At 41.3% G+C, this 23,190-nt stretch overlaps 1 protein-coding gene across 2 annotated transcripts in view; it reads left to right on the top strand.

Annotated features, from left to right (window-relative positions):
* Nucleotides 1–1,704: 1,704 nt before the first annotated feature.
* The window catches only part of DPP10 (dipeptidyl peptidase like 10), a gene marked incomplete at both ends in the record, with an annotated part of 569,906 nt that continues 548,420 nt past the window's right edge, over nt 1,705–23,190 (top strand). For both annotated transcript variants that reach the window (XM_080621254.1, XM_080621253.1), the window contains one exon: nt 1,705–1,764. In XM_080621254.1, coding sequence (XP_080477380.1) covers nt 1,705–1,764 — 60 coding nt within the window. The remainder of the gene's footprint in view (nt 1,765–23,190) is intronic.

The following is a 23,190-nucleotide window of genomic DNA, read 5'->3' as shown; positions in this document are numbered from 1 at the left end:
AAGATACCAGATTTGAGATGATTTGAAGCAGATTTGCTTCCAGTAAATTCAAATATTCTGAAAATGATCCCCACTTAAAAGACCTCAGGCGGACATCTGAAGTCATGACGAGATTTGCAAGCACAGCTCAAGGTTCCTGTAGTCATCCTGGAATAGGTGCTGAGCTATGAGCACAGCAAGCTCTCAGCCTTCTCCCTTTGCCTGTCCTTGTTCTGCAGAGTGAGATGGGCCTTCAGCTTGCACCTTCAGGCCTCAATGCAGGAGCCTCTGGGCAGGTCCTTGGAGGAGGTGAGTGCCTGCCTGATGCTTCTTCATGCTGCTCTCAGCACAGCTTGAAGTTTTTAGCAAAACTGTTTTCGTGCATCCCTACCTTTTAGACATATGCTTTGTGCAGTTTCTTCAAAGTATTAAAAAAAAGGAAAAAAAAAAAAAAAAAAAAGAGGGTAGGGAGGAAAACCAAGAGCTAGAACTACAGAATGAGCTCAACTGCGGGCCTGAATTTTTATAAAACATTTTATTTTTGAGCCATAGCTTCCTGTGCGGGGAGTGTAAGCTTTGATACAGTATCAAATAGTGCTCAACAACCTCTCTCTTGAAAGAACAGATGCTTCAGAGATGCCTGAAGCTGGAGTCTCACACAGTGAGAGCCTCCAAACCAGCAGTTTCTTTGGGATATATGTGCCATGGCTTCTGGCTCTAGTTTGTCCTCTTTCTTCTTTGCTTCCTCCTGAACTGACTGTACCCACTTCCGCTGCGGTTCCACACACCCCCAGAGATGCCCCAAGAACACCTTGCTGTTTGGCACCCTGTGTCTTGTTTTACTGAGAGGTTTCTCTAAAGTATGAGATAATTTAGGAATGTTATGTATATACAAAATATTGCTTGCTCATTATCAGCCTGAGGTGTCACAATCTGCTCAGAGAGCTTATCAGCTTCCATCCACAAATCCTCTGGCTTTGATATCAGCTCTGGGCTGAACCTGTGAAAAGAGCATTTTGCATGTTTCTGGCAAGTCCTGCTCATGAGCCTTGGGGGGATAGATTTTCAGACTGTACCTCAAGCAAACCCACGAAAAGTGATTTGGGTGAAAGTCTCAATCAGAGATGCATTTCTTTTGATCTATGGGGAAAAGTGGAGCTCTTGCAGTAGTAAAACCCCACAGATTTCAGATATCCCCTGTGCGCTGGCAATGGATGCAAGGCTCATGCTTGCGTCTCGTACCTGTGTTACAGAACAATGCTTGTATGCCGATACCGCAGAGGGCTGCAGTCGTTTTAGAACCTAAGGAATGGGCAGCAGATGGGAATAGGGTAAGAAAGGAGGGAAAAAATGCCGGGGAACAAGAAGAAAGAAGCATCCAGCATAAACTTTCTGCTGCAATCCTGTCAATTTCAGCTAAGAGCACTGCGGAGTTCGGCTTTCTCAGAAAGACTGATCCCTCCAAGCTCTGCTGCCCAGCTTTGGGGCGAGAGCGCTGCGCTTTGTATGAGCGCGACCCGATCCCCGCTCAGCCCCGATCCCGGCGGGCGGCGCGGGGCGGTGCCGGGCGGGCGGGCGGGGCTGTCGCGGCGCCCCTGGGTGCGGAGCCGCCAGAGCTGCCGCCGGAGCCGCAGCCGGACTCCCCCACCTCCCGGCAGCTCGGAGGCGCCCGGACTGCGGGCGCCCTGTGCCCGCAGCGTCGCCGGAGCACGCCGCGGCGGCAACATGAACCAAACGGCAACAGTGTCCCACCACGTCCAGTGCCAGTCCTCCCGAGCCGTCAAGGTAGGGCCGGCCGCCGGGAACGGGGTGGGCGACAGCGGATCCGGGGCTCGCCCGGCCGCCTCTGCGCCCTCTCACCCACCGGGGTAGCGAAAGGAACCGTGCCGGGCGCGGGGAAAGTTCGCTCCAGGGCAGGGAGAAGCGCCGGGCAGTGCACGGGGCGCGCGGCGGCTGCTGCTATCCGCTTCGCCCGCTGGTTTCCCCGCGTGTGCCGGCGCTCTGGGGCTCCCGGCTGTGCCACCCCTTCGCCGTCCCCTTCCGAAAGTTTGCGGTGGAGAAGGTGGCTGGTAGGCATGGAGCTGTTGTTGTTTCCCTCATCATTACTCTATAGTAAGGGTATGGTTAAAGGCTGTGGTTGAGGAATTTAACATAAAATCTACTTGTTAGTCTTGATTTTGCCGTCGCCTCGTGGGAACGATCCAAGAAGACAGGAGGCAGAGTGTTTCCTGGTGGTTCTGTCCTCACGAGTGAGAGATGGGTGTGGGTACTGTGGCTGGGCAGTGAGGATGATGGTGGGGGTAGATCCCAGGGCAACAGTGGGCTCTCTCATTGCTTGTCTTCCTCCCCAGCTTCTGACGCGATCGTGCCTTTGCATTGATCTAAAAACTATTTTCTAGCTTAGTTACTACTTTCTACACTGATAGAATGAAATCCCTAAACAGATTTATATTCAGTAGGGAGTATCTCTGTAGAAATAAGTGTTTTGGTTCTTTTTTTTTTTTTTCCTGAAATAACAATGCAATCAGAGACAGTATTTGATTATTGATTCTTAGTTTTGAAGAAATAGCATCAAGAAATTTTACACTAGCTATTTTGTTTCACTGAATGATGTGAGAACCTGAAAAGTTCACTTTGCTGTTGCTGACTCAGGATCACCCGGTGTGAGGCAGTGCGCAGGTTCGTGTGGGGCGAGGAGAGCTGCTAGGGGTTCGCTGCGTTTGCAGGCAGAGTTGGAAGCTTTGGAGTTTGTTTTCTCAGAAGGAGCAGCTGAACTGCATGTGGTGTTAGCAGATTGTCAGTTGGGCTTTATCTAGTTAGTGCTGGGAATTGAAATTGTGACTTAGAGCTGAGACAGGAGGGGATTAGAGGTATAAATCTTCTAATGGCACTGTTGGGTTTATATAGGCTGCATTGCACTTTGCAGTGTATAATCAGTGATGCAGAATGTCTGTAAGGCTGGGGAAAGAGGTGGGAATTGACCTATGGCTCTAATGACCTGTTGTGTAACGCATAACTGTATTAATCACACCGTAAATGGCTGGTTAGTTCATGTTCAAATGGGCAAGGTCATGGGAAGTGATGAATTACAATTGTCCTGGCCCACTTCAAAGAGTCAGCATATATAATATTAAATTGCTTAAAATAATTTCATCCTTTCTAGGTCTATCTCTGGAAGTACCAGAGAACCGAGAGCAGTGTGGTTTGTGCTTTGGGAAGTATTTCCATCTTACACTGGAACAGCCAATGCTAATTTTTCACTGACAGCAACATTTATTAAACTCTTTTGACTGGATTTCTAAGCCAAAACAACAACAACCGATATCAATATGCCATTAAGAAAAAAAAAAAAAAAAGACCCAGACAAGTCAATAGTCTTCAAAAAGAGAAAACATGAATCAGAGCCTTCTAGACACAAGTCCATTTTACAACCAGCATAGTAATACTGCTGCCATTAGAAAACTCTCTCATTTTTCTGCTCTTAATTCAATGTGTCAGGTGTAAAATGTGCTTTATAAATAGTTTCAAGTACTTCCATGCTAGGCAAATGGATACACCATGAAAAAGATTTGTGACCATAGACAAGCAGTAAGTGCCCTATGGTAATGAGGGCCTTGTATTGGAAATTACTTAAAAAATACATCATTAGTGACCAGACAAATATAAATTACATATTAATCGTAACTTGCAAAGAAACAGTGTTAGTTCTAGCAATTATGAAAATGTAAGAGAAAAGGTTACAGGAAAACTTCATACCTACTGGAATGAGATCTGTAAAACTGCTTTTCTCTCTTTTTGTTTCTCTCTAGCACACGAGCCCATGACATCTCAGCTCCTGTGTGTTACAGTCAATGTAATGCTACTTCTCAATGTTTATTGGATCAGCTGCTCACTGCTCTGGAATGCAGCATAAACTGTCAGATCCACATAACAAAAAGTAGAACAAACCACTGGTAAATTGAATCATGCAGACTTTATCTGTGACAATTCCTGCTCTGAACCAGCCTGGGATGGCAGGAGGGCTGGTGACCAGACTGAAGGACATCCCTTCCCTTTCTCATATCCTTCTTTCTTGAGGGAAGGGTACAACTCTCCATCCGTGAGCACTGAGGACTGAGTGTACTGCATCCAAGTAGTTTTGGTTATGGAGAAAGAAGTTGACAGAGGAAATCTAATGTAAGGCAAGGAAAAAAAGCTCAAAGATACCAAACTCCTTGGATAACATGCAAAATCTCCTAATAGAGCCGCCTTTTACCTGTAAGCCTTTTTACAGCTCTTCTGAAACGACTGCAGATCTTACCACCTTGCTGACACTAGTATGAATAATGATCTTTCACTCTGAGATCTGTAACAAAAACTTTTAGGGTCTAGCTGGGAATGCTAAACCCCTGCCTTATTTCCGTATCATTACAGCCTTGACTCCAGGAGCTCCTCCAGAGCAACGAACCTGGTTTTATTCTTCACACTCTTGGCTTATCTTGTCAACATGGCAAATAAATTACCTCTTCCAGAGGAATCACTGTCTTGTTGTGCACTTTCATGTTGCACTGATGGCCAAATGATTTTTTAAGTTTTTTATTATTTTTTCCCTGACAGAGGACAAAGTCTGGTAAAACGTTGTTTGCTCTGTTAAGAGGAAAATAAAAAAAAAAAAAATCTAACCCCAGAAATAGAAAAGAATTATTTTCTTGGCTGGTTAGGGTCTGCCATTATAAATTCTTTCAAACCAAACATTTGTACTGAAGTTACAGGGCCCACAGAAGAGAAATCCTTATGTTGTGCTCTTAACACAGTCGGGGCTACAGTTTGCACTTAAAAAAAAGAGGACTTAAGCTAGTATTTCTGTAGCTTTTGATATTCATTACAGTCTTTAATAATAAAACATTCTCTACCAGATCATGACTCTTTGCTATTATCAACCTAATATTGATCTGACTATGAGCTGCATCATGGAAAGAGTTACTAATTGGCGTTTCAGAAGCACATAATTACTGTGTAATATAATATGTGTGTTATACCTTTTTACTCTTCCTTCTTCACTGCCTTCCTTTCACTTTTATTTATTCATTAGCTTTTAGAGTGTAAACTATAAAAGGCAAGAGCAGATACGTCCATAGCAAAAATTCTGCAGCAAGTTTCATCAGTATCTGGGGATAGTACCAGGAATTTTTACACTTCAGGTTTATTATGGTTGTGTTTTAACAGTAATTAATGAACAGTGGTTTGCTAATACTTTCTATTTGCAATTAGGTTGAGGAGCACATATATAAATGGGGTTTGTTGTGTTCCCTGTGGGCTTATATATGTGTTTACAGCAACTAAGATTTTTACACCAAATCTGTATCTCAGCAGGAAGCATCTGCCTGCTACTGGAAGTGGGTACACATGCACCTCCTCCTGCAGGTAGAGACACACTGCATAGCTGTTCCTGTTCATAAAGACTGCTCAGTAATACTTTTTAGGTTGAAACTTCAGGTACAAAGATCTTTAAATGCCCACAGGGTGTGCATAGAGCAAGCTTTGTGCAGGTATGAGAATCAGCCAAATCTACCAGCTGTTTAGGAAATCCCTTAAAATGAGAACAGCATTTCTGAAATCCATTACATCAAAAGCAAGTCACTAACAGATAATCTCAGTGAGTGTTCAATTATGAATTATCCAGGATAATACATAACAAAGGGCACAAATATTACATGGCTGTGACATTGGTAGGAAGACAGTTTACAGCATCATAATAATGCAAAACACTCAAGAAAAAGTGATGCATTTAAAACTAGTGGGTTTGTGTAGTATTTTGTTTAAGGCATTAGATGATTAGATGTCCCTGGGCTGCATCAAAAGCAGTGATTCTCCCCCTCTACTCCACTCTCATGAGACCCTACCTGGAGTACTCCATCCAGCTCTGAGGCCCCCAGCTAAGGATGGAACTGTTGGAGTTAATCCAGAGGAGGGCTACGAGGATGCTCAGAGGGGCGGAGCACCTTTCTTGTGGAGACAGGCTGAGAGAGTTGGATTTGTTCAGCCTGGAGAAGAGAAGGCTCCGAGGAGACCTATAGCAGACCTAAAGAGGGCCTACAGGAAATCTTGAGAGGGACTTTCTACAAGGGCAAGTAGTGATAGGACAAGGAGGAATAGCTTTAAACTGAAAGAGGGTAGATTTAGATTAGATATTAGGAAGAAATTCGTTACTGTGAGGGTGGTAAGGGACTGGCACAGGTTGCCCAGACAAGTTGTGGCTGTCTCATCCCTGGAAGTGTTCAAGGCCAGGTTGGATGGGCTTTGAGCAACTTGGTCTAGTGGAAAGTGGCCCTGCCTGTGGCAGGGGCATTGGAACTAGAGGATCTTTAAGGTTGCTTCCAAACCAAAGCATTCTATGTTTCTATGATCTGATTCTGTGATTAGAGTACTGCTGTGCCACATAGAAACTTCTTAATATTGACACGTGAGGAACCACAGCTCTGGGGAAGTGCAGTGCGGATGTGGCAGTGGAGGCTAGAAGCAGACTGGCGATGGGGAGAGCAGATCACTGTCACACCTCTGGATGTGGCCATTTCAAAACACACGGTTAGAACAAAGTAAATATTTTTATTTTCATAAGTGCTGAGCAGATGTACAATGCCCTTGTGTTTATCTTGTTATTGATACTCTGAAAGTTTGTAGGGACCTATATTTTGCAAACCAAAAAGACATCCATGATGACACAGGTGTATGTATGGGGAAAACAAGCTGGAGGTCTCTAGATGGAAATTTGAAGAACTAATCACAACTTGTAAATCTTCTCATTTCCACTTATTACTGTTCTGTACTTTTTCTGTCTGTTTGCCAACATCTGTACAACCAGAGAATAACCAGTGCCTTACCCTTTTAAAAATAACCCTTCCTCTATCATAAGAAGATGCACAGTTACAAATAAAAAGATGCAGGAATGAGAAAAGAACCCCGAACATTTTAAATACTTCTATTTTCCCCTTCCAGTCTATGAAGAAACAATTGCTCTGTGCCAGAGGTACCATCAAGAGTAGTTTATTTCAGTGACTTTCAATTGGTACCATTGGAACAAAATTAGAACTAGGCAAAAACCTCCCATAGTACTATTAAAAAAATAAAAATGAGAGGGAAGAGGAAAGAGAAAGTATCTAACCCCAAGTTCATCCTATAAGGAGCACCACAGTGTCAGCGTAGATGTGACAGTGCTGTATCTCAGAAGTAATTGCCCAGCAGTGCTCAGCAGGCTTGGAAGCAGTTGAGGCATTCCTTGAAGGGGAATTCAGTTCCATTGCCTGCTGTGAACTCACTGCTGGATTATGTTTGTTGGGTTTTCTTAGCCTGTACTCGTCGTTAATATGCTTTCAAAACTTTTCATTCTTAATTCCCTTAATTTTCTGTTGTGGTTTAAGCCCGGGCCGTAAATTAGAACCACGCAGTCTACTTCTCCCCCCCCCAACACCTTTCTTCCCCCTACTCCCAGAGAGATAGGGAGGAGAATCAAAAGAATGCAACTCCCACAGGTTGAGATAAGAACAGTTTAATAACTAAGGTATAACACAAACCACTACTGCTACCACCAATAATAATAATGATAAAGGAAATAACAAGGAAGAGAATACAACTGCTCACCAACCGGTACCTCACCCCCCACCCTGCAGTGATCCAGCCCTTCCGGGAACTCTCAGTTCTACATCCTGGGCATGACGTGCTGTGGTATGGAATACCTCTTTGGCTAGTTTGGGTCAGGTGTCCTGTCCCTGCTTCCTCCCGGCTTCTCCTCCTCCCTGGCAGAGCATGAGACTCACAAAGTCCTTGGTCAGGGTAAACATTCTGACCAGCAACTGAAAACATCGGGTTTATCAGTATTATCCCCAGGCCGAAAGTCAAAACCACAGCGCTGCACAGGCTACTAAGAAGGAGAAAAAATGACTGCTGCTGCTAAACCAGGACATTTTCATAGAACTTAAAAGCAATTAGTAAAACATGTTGGATATTTCTATATGTTTAAGTATATATAGCCTGATTCTGTGGCATAGATTTCATATATGTAATATATATAGTTGTGCACACCAACACATATAATACATATACAATTTATAGCTTCCAATTTAATGACAATGCTAGTAATTCAAAAGGCTGTCAATTTAAAGCTAATATGCACAAATATACATGAACATAATGATAAATTATATTTCATAATAGGTTAGTACTTTCCTAGATTGTAATCATGTAAAAATTTTCCTACTGCAAATCATTACTTTAAGAAATAGGGCATTAAGTTTGATACTTTTTGAAGGCACTTAAGATATGGGTCTGTGAGTGTTAGATAACACTTTCTTGAAAGGATGGCACATCATGTGGAATTTAATCTTTCTCATTCTTTAATACAAAACTATTTTACTAAATGTTTAAAAGTACTGTTGTGCTTATTTTGGTCAGTATTTCATTCTTACACTTAGCATGGTAAGACCTGCATGCTGTCTATCACTTGAACATGGTTTTGGAATTTATTTAGGACCTTTCATGTGTTCAGTGTTTTCAGATTTTTATCTGAGGCCCTCAACTTGAATTAGAAATGTTAAATCATGTAACATCGGGTTAGTGATTGTGCTCTGTTAATAATTTATCAGGTTTTTGGGTTGGTGTCTGACTTCTCATATGTTGACAACACCAATGTTACCAGCAGTATGTGGCAGAAGCAAAGAATCATCTTAGGCAAAATTAACTTCTATGATTCTTAAAAGTGAGGCACCTAATAGTGTCAGAATGCCTCAGTGACTTTTAGTTTCAAAGAAAGAGAATTAGACATGCAGGTTCATCACACTGTGAATGGAGTTAAGAGCAATTCACAGCAATATACGCCAACCCAAGGTACCTAATGGAAAGCAATACCTAGAATCAGACTAATTAAAGACTTCACAATCTTGAGCTGTGAAGTTAACACAACTGCTGGAGATGAGGGTCTGATTCATTTCATGTAAATATAAACAGTAGAATAGTTTAAAGGAATTGTGCTTTAAAAGTGCTACTTTCTCAGTGTTGATGGCAGAGGCAGCACCGCCTAACAAGGTCAACGGTCGGCAAAGTGCTATAAGCATCTAATGGGGCTCATCCCTACATTAGGAGTGCTGGAAAGAGGGAGGATGCTGGTGCCATCCAAGGGGCCTCAAGGTAAGTGGGATCAAGTCCGAGGATGTTTAAAGCTTAATGTTGATGATGCTGGTTTTAAGCTGCTGATCCCTTTCCTGAGGATATATCAGAAAAATAATGCGAACTTTTTGTTTGAAAAGAGGGAGAAAGGAATTGAACCGATTTGTGGTTCCACAACACCAGCGGCAGCTGTGCAGTTTGAGTTTGTGTGTGACCTTACTGAGCGAAAAGCCTGTGGAGGGTGAGCCCTGTGGAAGTTTTATGGAAAGTTGAGAAGGAAACACATGATAGCAGAAGGACACCCTCAAGGCTGTGGCGGCAGCTTGGCAGAAGGCAGAGACACACGAGTCGCAAGAAGGTGGGATCTCAAGTGTGACTGGCTGTTAAAAGGCAGCTGTCGACTCAAGAAAGATTGGAATGGAGTATTGCATTCTAGCTTCAGCTAAGAAAACCTGCTACTAGGGATATTGGCTGTTAGATTAGATTACATTGCTAGATCTGGCCAGTCACACTAAAATTGTAACAAAGTCAGAGCCTTAAGAAACCAAGAGACAGAGATATCCTACTTTTATTGAGCAGTGTCAGAGGTGGGGTTTGCAGTGTTATCTCAGCGTGGCTCCCTAGAAGCAAGATAGCGTAGTGTCCACAAACATCATGCTGGGGAAGAAACCAATGTTGTGACCATATTAAATAGGTGTTCTACACCCAATTTTATTTGCTTTATGTGTGTGTGTGTGTGTGTGTGTATATTATATACATATCTTTAGAAGGGTTAGGCAATAGAGGGAAGAAAACTAGAAAAATATAAACACGGGGTTAGTTACAATTAGGTCGCTTGATTTGTGTAGTAACATAGGAACAGTAACAAAAAAAAAAAAAAAAAAAAGCCAAACCCATGAGTTTGTTGGAAAAGTTAAGACAATAATTTTACAAATTGTTCCCTTTTTAAAAAAAATGTTTTGGAAGCATACAAAGATAATATTTCGTTAATCTTTGCCCAAATTTAGCTTCCTGTGCAATGACAGTTTAGCACCGTGGGAGTCAATGACAGTACGTAGGTGTTAAATTCTTAGTCTTTTCAAAATTGTGTTTTAAACTTACTCTGTAATGTTTTAATTGATGTTACTTATAAAGGTGAATATTCTGATAATAATAATAAGCCTATTAATTTTTGTAAAACCTGAGCTACCTGCCTAAGTAAGAGATGTTGAGTATAGTAATCCACTGCTACTTACACTCACAGATTTCTAAGAATTTTTATGTTAGCCCAGTTACGGAGAAATCACAATTAAAGCTATTTGTGTATCAAAAGTGTGCAAGCTCCTGTGATTTACAGTACTGAACATCAGAGGTGCTTAGTGGGTTGCTAAGCACAGAAAAATTAGTGGTATTATATTTAAGGACAACATTGTATTATGTTAAAGGACAACATTTAGGTTTCTATTTTCCTATAGCTTGAGAAAGTTAGAACATAATGGCACTTAATATAAAATTTGCTTTAATGTTTGTATCATTAAAAACATGAACATTGTCTTCAAAGGTGGGCCTGTTCTTTAAGGTGGTAATCCTATTCCTCCTTCTGCTGCTGACTCTTGGGCAAGTGCTGTGTTTGACCCCTGTCGGTGATCCTAATTCTCTGCTCTAATTGTGCTTTGCCTGAGGGGAGGTCGCTGTCCTGTGGCTGTTCTTCAGAGAGCCCTGGTTTTCATCTGTGGGTATGGCAGATAAAGATTTTTCTCACCCTGTGGCTAAGTGAGATGCAAACATTTTCTGTGTGGATGAGACCTGCTGAAGGGTTTTCATGGGGGAAGGAGAAAGGGCAAGCAGATGCCTGTGCCCAGCAGTCACACCGAATGCCTCATTCATGCTCCTGTGTAAGTGGGGAAGATACTGGAGTTTTGCTCTGAGATCTCTGGTGCCATGTGATTCAATATGCCAGATTCCATTAAGCTTAAGGAAAGCTGATCTCCAGAACTGTTACATGTCAGTGGTAAGGGCTGAGTGCCCCTCTGGGGACCCCATTTCCTCGGTACTTGCTGTTGTGAGAAATGTTCAGTCAGTGATCTGGCAACTTCGTGTGCCTGGTGCTAGATCACTGTTCAGTGCAACAATTGAGGCACAAAGAAAGCTTATTTAAGTCATATTGGTCTATTAGCCTTTTTTATGTATTTAAAGTTGTGGTTTCAGCAAGATAAAGGTGAGTGTCTCGTTTTTGGCTTAGTTTTCGCTGGATGTTATAGAAGAATAGCAGGTTTACATATTGAAATAAACTTCTTTTCAATCAGTTGCTTAGGCAGGAGAATTTCTCACTTCCCAATTAAGCAATTTATCTAAAAGAAATACTTTCCCCCACCCTTTCCTTTACAGCATTAAACACTTACTCAGCTTGAAAGCTGCATCAGTCTGCCTGTGTGGGATTAATGCCTCAAACATATTTGCTGCAGAGATGACCTGCAGACATGAGCATCATATTAAAAAATAGCTTTTATAATTCCTTGTGCATGATAACTGAGAGCCAAAATCTGTCTCTGTTTTCCCCCTCCCTGATGGCCTATCCATCCCCTCACCCAGCCCCGCTGTCTCCTTGGGCTTGGGTGGTTGCTGGCATTGCTTTCTGGCTGCCGTGGGTTTGGCTTTGCAGTGTCCCCATCTCTGCATGCACCGTGAGAGCATTGGCACACGCAGTTCCCTCCACATTCAACTCGACGGGCTGTTCATGAGCACCCACAACCTGGTGTCCTAAAACCTGAACTGAGGCTGGTCCTGCTGAACAGCAGAGAAGACTTTGGGCTTAGTTCAGCTTTTTGGGTAAATCTAGGGAAGGGAGAAGACTTCTTATTTTTCACTTTAAACTGTTGGTATAAATAAGTCTGGACGTGTTCCAAGATTACCATCGCAGCTTCTGAGCGCTGAAAGGAATCAATCCTACAACACTTTTGAGGTTTCCCATCACTCACATTTTTTCCTGTACAAGCAAATCCAGTGTGTGGCACTCAGCAGCATGATAGTCTATTTACTCAGTTTCTGTCCTAACCTTGCTCCTCCTTGGGGTTGGAAGGAAACTGCTGTGCTTCTGCACTGGCCCCTTCTGGGATGTATTAGTTTCTGCTGCTTGTAAGGATCCTTTCTCCCCCTCTCCTGCTAATCCAAATCTGTAAAAGTATTGTAGGAGGGCTGGAATGATTGACTAAAGGTTTTATTGCTATGACTTATACACATATCAGTAATTACTTACATGGCCTCTTTTTCTGGTTTTTTTTTTTTTTTTTTTTTTTTGTATAGCACTTGATACCTAATGAATGGAGCTAAAAACTGGAAATCTGGAGTTCAGGGTGGGGTCACAAGGTCTGTCTCGGGGGGTAATGATGTTCACCTGGGGAGAGATCCTGCATCTGCTGATTTATGTTGAGTATTTCCAGCTACTTCTCTTTTGGAGGTGGGAGGAAACTCTGCTGATTTACTATGCTGACCCAGCTCCCCTGAAGGTCAGGGTAACCTTAGCACTGCAGTGAAGGGAGCTGAGGCTCTCACTTCCTTTTTGTTTGTGCTACAGAGAAGGGATTGGTGACTTTGTGAGTATTTGTATGTCGTTTGCACGGGAGAAGTATTTTCCACTAATTTTTCACATAATATCTGAATTCAGAAAGTCAATACAACCAAGGATTTGTCTAAAGACCAAATATATGCTACCCATGACTCTCTCCCTGTGATAATTTTTGAGCTGTGAATTCCCCACAGTGCCTTAAGTAAAATCTCATCCATGAGTACGTATTTTTTTGTATAGATTTAGTCTGGAGTTAGAAAAACATCACAGTTTTATAATTCAACAGCTGTAATATGTTTGCTGGGAACATTAACATCTCTGAAACTTGATTATGCAAATATTTGCAGAGGGCAAACAAAAGCTCATAAAAAACAAATCCACAAAATAATTAAGGAAAGATTAGTGATTTTCTGGTTTGTGGTTTTTTTTTTTTTTTAAATAGTGTTTGCACCTCTCTAAACATTTCCCAGACTTTCTGGTTGCTTCTTCCCCTTCAGTTATTTAGAAATCTCTGGTGACACTAGTTGCATCTCAGGTGAGGTAACATGAGGTCACTGGAGAAACCCATCAAGCATCTGATGCCATTTAGAATCATAGTCATAGAATAGTTTGGTTTGGAAACGACCTTAAGATCATCTAGTTCCACCCCCGCTGCCGTGGGCAGGGACACCTCACACTAAACCATGTCACCCAAGGCTCTGTCCAACCCAGCCTTGAACACTGCCAGGGATGGAGCATTTACAACTTCCCTGGACAACCCATTCCAGTGCCTCAGCACCCTAACAGTAAAGAATTTCTTCCTTATATATAACTTGAACTTCCTGTTTAAGTTTGAACCCATTACCCCTTGTGATATCACTGCAATCCCTGATGAAGAGCATCCTCTCCAGCATCCGTATAGCCCCCCTTCAGATATTAAAAGGCTGCTATGGGGCTCTATGCAGCCTTCTCTTCTCCAGGCTGAACAGCCCCAACTTGCTCAGCCTGTCTTCATATGGGAGGTGCTGCAGCCCTGTGGCTCAACTCTGGACCTGCTTTAACAGTTTCTACCTGGCCTTGTGTTCCTTGCACAGCTCTGTAATCTTTCTACTGGATTACAGCTGCATAAAATAAGTGTATTTATAGTCTCAGGCAGTGTTCAGAATGAGTGTTATGCATAAAATTGCTTGCTGAAGTAACTCTCATGATGCTGCGTGAGAGCTGGGCCAATAGAGAATTTGGGTCACCATACCTAAGAAGATTTCTGTAATTAAAACAGCTTTTTTAGAGCATATTTGCATTTTTACGTGGAATAGTTGAAAAAGCTTTTAAGTTTCAACAAATCCATCCTCTTTCCTCCTGAAACATGTTTTTATAGCTCCAGATTGGAATCATTTAGCACCAAATTTTGATGAAGAAAAAAAATCATCATTGCATGATCTTTAAAAACTTATTTCTCAGCTTGAGAAAGTTTTACAGACAGAGTTTTTTTTTTCTGCATGTGTCACCCTCTGAGTACATTCTGTACAAAGCCCTACAAAATAAAACTGACATGAGTTACATGCCATGGAAATAGAATGAGTTTGAATGAAACAAAACCTGCATTTGAGACTCAAGATTTTTATATTTAATTTTTAAACTATGATCAGAAAAGTACTGGATACTCTAATTTGATGTGTGCTGTACACACTGCAGAAAAAATACATTCTGAGATCTTGGAAGGGTACCTGTAACTGATGCAGCAGTTTTGGAGAGAATTTTGTTTTTTATGGGACAGTGTTTTTAAAAACACTAACAATTCTTAAGCTGCCTTAAGATGCTAGTGCTCATTATTCTTCTGTATTGTTACTGTGAAGAAAACAGACAGTACATATCTGAAACCTCAGAGATGAGTCTTTAATATTTTCTAGATATAAAGTGAAGGAGTGAAATGACTAACATTACAGTTTACCACAAGTGTTGGCTTAAATTTAATAAAATTTGGCTTCTAATGATGACCTGTGTGATCATGCACACTTACACAGTTAGCTTTTATGTTTTAACTTTTTAAATTAAAATGTTTTATACCTACAGGTATAGAATATATCAAGTTGTATGTGATAGTGTAAGAGTTCTCCAGAATAATACTGTGAATGTTTGGCAAAGTCTCATAATGTCAAAGTTTAAATTATTGAATAGCTACAATTCTACTACAGAAAGTGCAATGTAGATTAATAGACATAAAAGGAAACATGTTCCACATGAAGTAGCTGAGTAAATATATCATCTAAATGGTTGATGAAGTAGCTAAATTACTGTAAACAAACAATAAAATATCTTAGAGAAAATATCTTGGAGAAGTAGCATATTGGAAGAGTGAAAAGATAAATGCAAATTGCAAATGTAAAAAGGAAAAAGGCTGGATGGCAGTTTTTCAATGTACTACGTAGATCCTCTTGGTTATCTGTCTAATAAAGTTGGTGTTCTTGAACAGTAATGACTACCCCCTCTGACACGGAGTAATGCATAGCAGATGATGGTCGATATAAGGTGGATGCAATATATTTCTGCCATTAAAAACTTATAATGGAAATATTTTTGGGCATTGTAATATGAAAATATTCAGTAAAAGGAAAATGCTGAGATTGTATATATCAGTAATCAGTTATGAGCCATCATAATGCATAATGGAATAAGAAATCAGAGTCCCTAGATATTTGTTGTATTAGTGAGCCCAGTCCTGCAGAGTACCAATTCACTGTATACAATGATGATACCAATACAACACTAATACCAATTCAATGTATACAATGCAATCTTTTATTTATTTATTTATTTAATCATTATCTTTGATAGCTTCATTTTCCAAGAAAATATCCAGGCTGGAACTGATCACCCTCTACCTCTAAGGCTGAAGATGTCATATATATGGTTTTATGCCAAAACTGTTTGTGAAGGTGTCAAAGTTCTTGTCTCCCAAACAGTGGCTAACTGCCATCAGCATCAGAGTCATCTGCGAGTTTCAAGTTGTAGGTAAGGTAGAGTTATATCATAAAATAGTCTTACTTCACAGAGTACACCTGGAGTACTGTGTCCAGCTGTGCAGCTCCCAGCACAGGAAAGATGTGGGCCTGTTGGAACAAGTCCAGGGAAGGCCATGAAGATGATCAGAGGACTGGGGCACCTCTGCTATGAAGACAGGCTGAGAGAGTTGGGCTTGTTCAGCCTGGAGAAGAGAAGGCTCTGGGGAGACCTTAGAGCAGCTTCCAGTACCTAAGAAAGCCTGCAAGAAATCTGGAGAGGACCTTTTTACAAGGGCATGTACGGATAGGACAAGGGGAATAGCTTAAAACTGAAAGAGGGTAGACTTAGATTTGATACTAGGAAGAAATTCTTTACTGTGAGGGTGGTGGGGCACTGGCACAGGTTGCCCAGAGAACCTGTGGCTGCCCCATCCCTGGAAGTTTTCAAGGTCATCTTGCATGGGGCTTTCAGCAATCTGCTGTAGTGGAAGGTGTACCTGCCTGCAGCAACTAGATGACCTTTAAGGTCCCTTCCAACCCAAACCATTCTGTGATTATATGAAAAAAAGTGAAAATTAAAAGTACTTGCAATGGCAGCAGAGTTGTTGCCTCTCAGCTGATGAGAGGCAGCCTGGAAAAAATGGAACAATTTGTCTCTTGTGGGATCATACCTTATTTTGTGTTAACTTTTTCTGTTTTTATTGTATTTTTCATCTTGCTTCCAGAGGAGAACTGTCATGTAGATCAAAGGTAGTGGTAATAAGCTGAGCTGATGAAGCTTTCAGAAGAAAGGGGAGGAAAAGAGAGAAAATACTTGTAACTGTTTTCAGTAAGGGTTTTTTTCTTGAAAATACTAGATATCTGATTCTCAGTATTTTCTCAAAATGACATGTCTAAAAAGATGATAAAAAGTTTCTAAGAAAACAAAGATAGTATTAATACTGAAATTACAGTAATAACTTCTAACTTCAGTATTATATTACATTATTAATTATGATTTATGGAGAACATAAATCTACAAAAGCTACAAAATCTACAAATAGACTTTTTATCTTTTTAATAACAGATCTAATCCCACAATCATTATTTAATCAAAGTTCTTATTTTCATTTTTTTTTGCATGTGTTTTCCTGAATCAGGCTTGTGATATTTAAAATTTCCCATTGGTGACAATTCACATTTGAAAAAATACACAAAGTAATGGTTGCATTCTTGCCACATGCCAACATGGTGAACAATTAAGCTCTATTAATTCCGTTTTACGATGGGCCTTGAGGCTAAAGAAACTTAAATGTTTTGTGCAAGGCTGCTGAAGAATTAAAGATGATGAGACCTTGAGGATTACTATCTCTTTTCTATACCCAGCTGAAATATAACAATATTTGAGAGAAAAAGTACTGACACTACAGTTAGTAAAAACCCTAAAAAAGAAAAGAGAATTGGAAACTCAGCAAAATGAAGGAGCCCCCCATTTCAACCCATCCTTTCCACCAAATGAGAATTTCCTGGTCAGCAGAGGCTCATCAGATGTTTCATCAGGGTGGACAGCAGTTTAATCCTTAGCATAATTGCTCATTCATCCTAGTTGTACATTGTGCATATTACCCAATAAAGAATTATTTTGTCCTCTTACACTGTGCATATCTGACTTACAGCTTTCTTGCTCACAAGAAAAGTTGCCTGAACAATGTGACCCAGAGAGGGAGCATTGCACAATCTTCATATTATCAGTCTCCAAAACCCCAGTCTTGTTCCTTTGTAAGACAAAGCATCTAAAGTTCCATTGATTTTTAAGAAGGCAGAGTCGCTTGATAGGTGAGTTCTGAATTCTCACATTAAAATACAATTATGTTATTTAAGTAATGCAGCTCCCTCTAAGACAAATTGTACCTAAACATGAAAGGACCAGTGGTGGACAAAGTATTTTAAAGCACTCCAAAGTCTGAACTTGGATAGCTTCTAAATCTTCAGCTGGAATTTATTATTTGGTGTCAAATTTTCCGGTATCTTGAGGTATAGATCAGCTGTAGGCTCTCAGGCAAGGTGTAGAATAATGCTGCTAATGTATTTCTCCCTGTTGCTGTTTCCCACAGTATCATCAGATACGTCTATTTGCTGGTGGCACAGCACCCATGAGGGAAGAGTTGCTCCTGGCTCAGTTTCCTCCTCTTTGCATTCCTTAGCAAGAGCAGAGAGCTCTGCTTGGGCAGTGATGGAAGTGCAGTATTTGTGTATGGGAGAAGATGGAAGAAATGGCCCTTGGGATCACATACTTTTCATTTCCTGCTGTGTTGAGAATTGCTTATAAACATTCCACCTTCAAATTACTGCTTCCTTCTCATTTCTCACTTTAATTTATTTTTGGCCTTCATCAATGATGGTTTTGGCAATCCAGACTATTTTATTTACCTAGGTACTTTTTATGCCTTGCATTTTTTTAAAAAAAACAGTATCCTATTGAATAATGTTTAGCATTTATGCCTAGTTTTCTTGAAGATGAACAAAAAAAAGTACTATTTGTTTGTCTTTCAGCCAAGATTTATATTATTTGTATTCACCTTTCCTAAAGAGACAGAATGACATAAAATTTGGAGGAATTATAGTCTATAAATAAGGAATACTTGTATGAATCATTTTTAACCATCTTTGTGTTGCCAAAGTAATGAACTGATGTAGTTACGATCTTCATTGTGTGTGTTAAGAACAGAGTAAGGATTAAAAAAAATTTAGCAAGACATGTAATGAAAATCTTCCCTGTCCAACCACATTTGATTGATTTGTTTGTCTTTCAGCAAGAAATGCGATAGAGCTAGAAAATCTGTCTTGCTCTGGCTGCTGAAGGAGTTTGAGTTATGTTTCTTAATAATGTAGCTTTATATTTAGTGGCAACTTACAAAGATTTTGTCCTCCTTTCCCTGAAGGCAAGGTATGATCCAAGTTGCCTGATCAAATGAAAGCTGGTTTAGTTGAGCATAATCAACATGCATCAAATAATCTTATTAGACAACTTGATAGCATAGCTTTCTTGAGGCTCACTCTAGGGCATATTGGATACATCATTTCTCTGTAGAATACTGAGTGTGCTGGAGGAATATACACCATGCATAATGTATGCTGTAGTAGCTTGCTGTTGAAATGTGGCTAGAATCAAATAGTAAAACTAGAATAATTGTTGAAATCTGCTGCAGATGCTGAGTGTAATTGATAAATAACAAGTAATAACCAGGGTAATAACAGTTTTGTTATGCATATGCTGAGAAGTTCTTGTTTCAAAGGGAAGTTCAAGTATGTCTGGATTTTTCTCGGGTTTCAGTAGCAAGGCTGCAGCTGCTTTGTTTTGCCTTTTTGCTGCACAGCAGCTCACGGAGCCATACTGGGAAGGGGGACGTGCTTCAGAGCAACTTTTTTACACTCTGGTGTACTCAGTTAAGCAAGGCTGGGTAGGAACACACGGAACTTTACACTGGGCCAGCTGACATGTGATGACTGTCAGCTACTGAAACAGGACTGCATCTAACTATGGGTTTGTACCCTTTGTTACTTGGTTTCAAAACAACTCGATTTGAAAATGTGTGGTTGCAGTGCCAGTTTCTACACTGAGGGCAAGCTTAGATGGTCTCTACTGTGGCAGAAAGGCTAGAATGTTTGAGCACATTAAATTCACACAAAATAATGGGTGACTTCATGATTTATTGTGATTATAGGCAACTCACACTGATCTTCTCCTTAATCTGAGTAGGTGTCTCTTGGACAATTAAGAGTAGTAGCCTGCCAATGATTATGTCAATTCTAATGCCAGCTTCTAGGTTTTATTTAATTAATGTGAGATTCACTTTAGATTTCTGATCTTACAACGTTTTTAGTAATCAGTGACCTAACAAACATATGGTACTGCAGCAGTCATTTTGATGAAGGTTTTATTGGTTAAAAGAAGATCAGGCACTTTTGCTATAATTAAGAGTGACTATGAAAATGGAGGACCAGCACAGACAGGGGAAGAGGGAAGATCTTGCTTCTCTAGATTTGTGAGGGCAACCAGGTCTGTCAGCCAGTGAGACATGCGCTAGTGAGGTGTCTAAGGAAAAGGGTAACTCCCATGAGTGATCAAGACCTTCAGCTCCTTAAAGAGCAGATGATGGGATTTACCTATCCTCTGGAGATCTAGGGCTGGAAGGGGCCCAAGATAGGTCTTTTGAGAGAGTTGGAAAAGGCATTTATACCTGCAGCTAAAAGTGCAATGCTAGAAGCAGTTTTTGAGTGAGCAGGGAATGATAAAGCTGGACCCATGCCATGGACTCTTGGACCCTGAGGATGTTTCTTACACAGCTGGAAAAGGCCGTCTGGGATACTGATGGGGCAGAGTTGAAGGTGTAGCCACAAGTTCTGGGAAGGACACACTGGTTTTGCACATCAAAGCATCTGCTGCTAAACTGGAATTTTTCAGAAACCTTTCTAAAACAGGTGTTTATGTCAAATCCCTCCATATCTGTAAGAGTTAAGAAGTTCCTAGATTTAAACACAAAATCACAGAATTGTTAGGGGTGGAAGGGGCCTGTGGAAATTGTTTAGTTTGTTCCAGAGAAATTCCTTAGGGAGTAAAAAGAAGGAGCTTTTCTCATTTTTTTTATTAATACTTAAGTATTTATAAATAGAAGCTTCTGTGTGGTACTTTGAAGCTAGACTGTTTCTTAGATACATGTTAGTGTCCAAATCTGTCACTATATCCTAAATCCTTTAATTAGGTTTGCCAGCTCATAAGCAAAATAAAGTTTCTACATCAGATGTTTCTTTGAGACACAGAAGATGTTTCCTTGATGCTTTGGGTTATTTAAATTTTCTGCAATGCTAATTCTAGGCAGTCTTACAGAAGCCTAAATTAGCTTGAAAACAGGGGTCATATCAAAGCTTGGTATAGAGCTGTGGCTTATGTTTTTGGCTTTTTGTTGTTTCTGAATAAAATATCTTCAGAAATGAAAACTCCTCCTTCAGCTCAAGAGGTCATACAGCAGAAATTGCTATGAGAAGTTCTCTCTAATGTGGCAATAGGCTTTCTTCCTTCCTTCCCTCCTTCCTCCCTCCTTCCTTCCCTCCTTCCTTCCCTCCTTCCTTCCCTCCTTCCTTCCCTCCTTCCTTCCTTCCTTCCTTCCTTCCTTCCTTCCTTCCTTCCTTCCTTCCTTCCTTCCTTCCTTCCTTCCTTCCTTCCTTCTTCCTTCCTTCCTTCCTTCCTTCCTTCCTTCCTTCCTTCCTTCCTTTCCTTCCCTCCTTCCCTCCTTCCTTCCCTCCTTCCCTCCTTCCCTCCTCCTTCCCTCCCTCCCTCCTTCCTTCCTTCCTTCCTTCCTTCCTTCCTTCCTTCCTTCCTTCCTTCCTTCCTTCCTTCCTTCCTTCCTTCCTTCCTTCCTTCCTTCCTTCCTTCCTTCTTCCTTCCTTCCTTCCTTCCTTCCTTCCTTCCCTCCTTCCCTCCCTCCTTCCCTCCCTCCTTCCTTCCCTCCTTCCTTCCCTCCCCTCCTTCCCTCCCTCCTTCCCTCCCTCCTTCCCTCCCTCCTTCCCTCCCTCCTTCCCTCCCTCCTTCCCTCCCTCCTTCCCTCCCTCCTTCCCTCCCTCCTTCCCTCCCTCCTTCCTTCCTTCCTTCCTTCCTCCTTCCTTCCTTCCTTCCTTCCTTCCTTCCTTCCTTCCTTCCTTCCTTCCTTCCTTCCTTCCTTCCTTCCTTCCTTCCTTCCTTCCTTCCTTCCTTCCTTCCTTCCTTCCTTCCTTCCTTCCTTCCTTCCTTCCTTCTTCCCCTTCCTTCCTTCTTCCTTCCCTCCTCCTTCCTTCCCTCCTTCCTTCCTTCCCTCCTTCCTTCCTTCCCTCCTTCCCTCCCTCCTTCCCTCCCTCCTTCCCTCCCTCCTTCCCTCCCTCCTTCCCTCCCTCCTTCCCTCCCTCCTTCCCTCCCTCCTTCCCTCCCTCCTTCCCTCCCTCCTTCCTTCCTTCCTTCCTTCCTTCCCTCCTTCCTTCCCTCCTTCCTTCCTTCCTTCCTTCCTTCCTTCCTTCCTTCCTTCCTTCCTTCCTTCCTTCCTTCCTTCCTTCCTTCCTTCCCTCCCTCCTTCCCTCCCTCCTTCCCTCCCTCCTTCCCTCCCTCCTTCCCTCCCTCCTTCCTTCCCTCCTTCCTTCCTTCCTTCCTTCCTTCCTTCCTTCCTTCCTTCCTTCCTTCCTTCATTCCTTCCTTCCTTCCTTCCCTCCTTCCTTCCCTCCCTACTTCCCTCCTTCCTTCCCTCCCTCCTTCCCTCCTTCCTTCCCTCCTTCCTTCCTTCCCTCCTTCCTTCCTTCCCTCCTTCCTTCCTTCCCTCCTTCCTTCCTTCCCTCCTTCCTTCCTTCCCTCCTTCCTTCCTTCCTTCCTTCCTTCCTTTCCTTTCCTTTCCTTTCCTTTCCTTTCCTTTCCTTTCCTTTCCTTTCCTTTCCTTTCCTTTCCTTTCCTTTCCTTTCCTTTCCTTTCCTTTCCTTTCCTTTCCTTTCCTTTCCTTTCCTTTCCTTTCCTTTCCTTTTTCTCCTTCCTTTTAACATTTTTACCCAGATGTTACAATATAAAATTCTCTATAAATTAACAGTGTAAAAATATACTTAATTGATTCAACTCTGTACATTTTCCAGAAGGAGCTGTAGCATTTTATAGCAAGACCATCTTTGTGGATGAAAAGCTTTTCAGATTCATGGTTGTTAGCTGTGGTATGAAAAAGCATAGCTAACGTGACGGAACAGTCAGAGTCAGCGTGTGGCCTCCTTCTCCTGACAAGGCATATGCCAAAAAAATATAAAAATTTATAAAGTTATGCAAGCTTTTACACTGCATGTGAGCAAGTATTATTCCACTGCGTTCTACCATGCACGTTGTTCTAAGGAGCAACTCTTGAAAGAAAAAATGCTGGTTTGGCTCATCTGAGGCTCATGATGACCCAAAGAATAAGAAGTATTTCTCAACTTATCTACATTTAAAGATATTTAGGGGAGAGCGAGGGCAGTTGAGGGGGGGGAGGAGTTTAAGGTAGATTTTAATGAGAAATATTGTCAGAGTATTTATATATTTTGCATTTAATCTTACCTTTAGAACTGCAAATTTTCTTTTTCTCTACAGCACAAATGGATCTTTAAGTAGAAGTACTCGTGCTTTGTATAACCATATACCCTCATAATTTGCAAGCTCTACATTGAACTGAGGTCAAATTTCACATACTAATAATCATGTTGAGGTTGTACAGTAAAGCTGATGATCAGTAACAGCTAGTTTTGGTAACCAAGTGAAGACTTTAGAAAATTTTATTATTTCAGAATAATTTCAGGTCACATTTAAGAATAATTTAACCAATTCTTGGGAAAAAAGCTCCAACAGATGAAAAATTATTTGGTGAAGAATTCATTAGTATAGTCTTATACATAGGAATTAAATGCAACAGAATTTGTCTTGAGTCTGGAACACTTTACATGACTCCACTGAAAGGTCTGATATCGCCTTCTATTCTAGTCTTTAAATTGACACAAGCCCAGGGAAGAGTGATGAGCATTTACTTCATAAGTGAT

Source organism: Psittacula echo (genome assembly GCF_963264785.1).
Source record: "Psittacula echo genome assembly, chromosome: 6".
In the NCBI taxonomy this organism is placed as follows: domain Eukaryota; kingdom Metazoa; phylum Chordata; class Aves; order Psittaciformes; family Psittacidae; genus Psittacula; species Psittacula echo.
The sequence above is the reverse complement of the archived record's forward strand: the minus strand, read 5'-3'. Positions and strand labels throughout refer to the sequence as shown.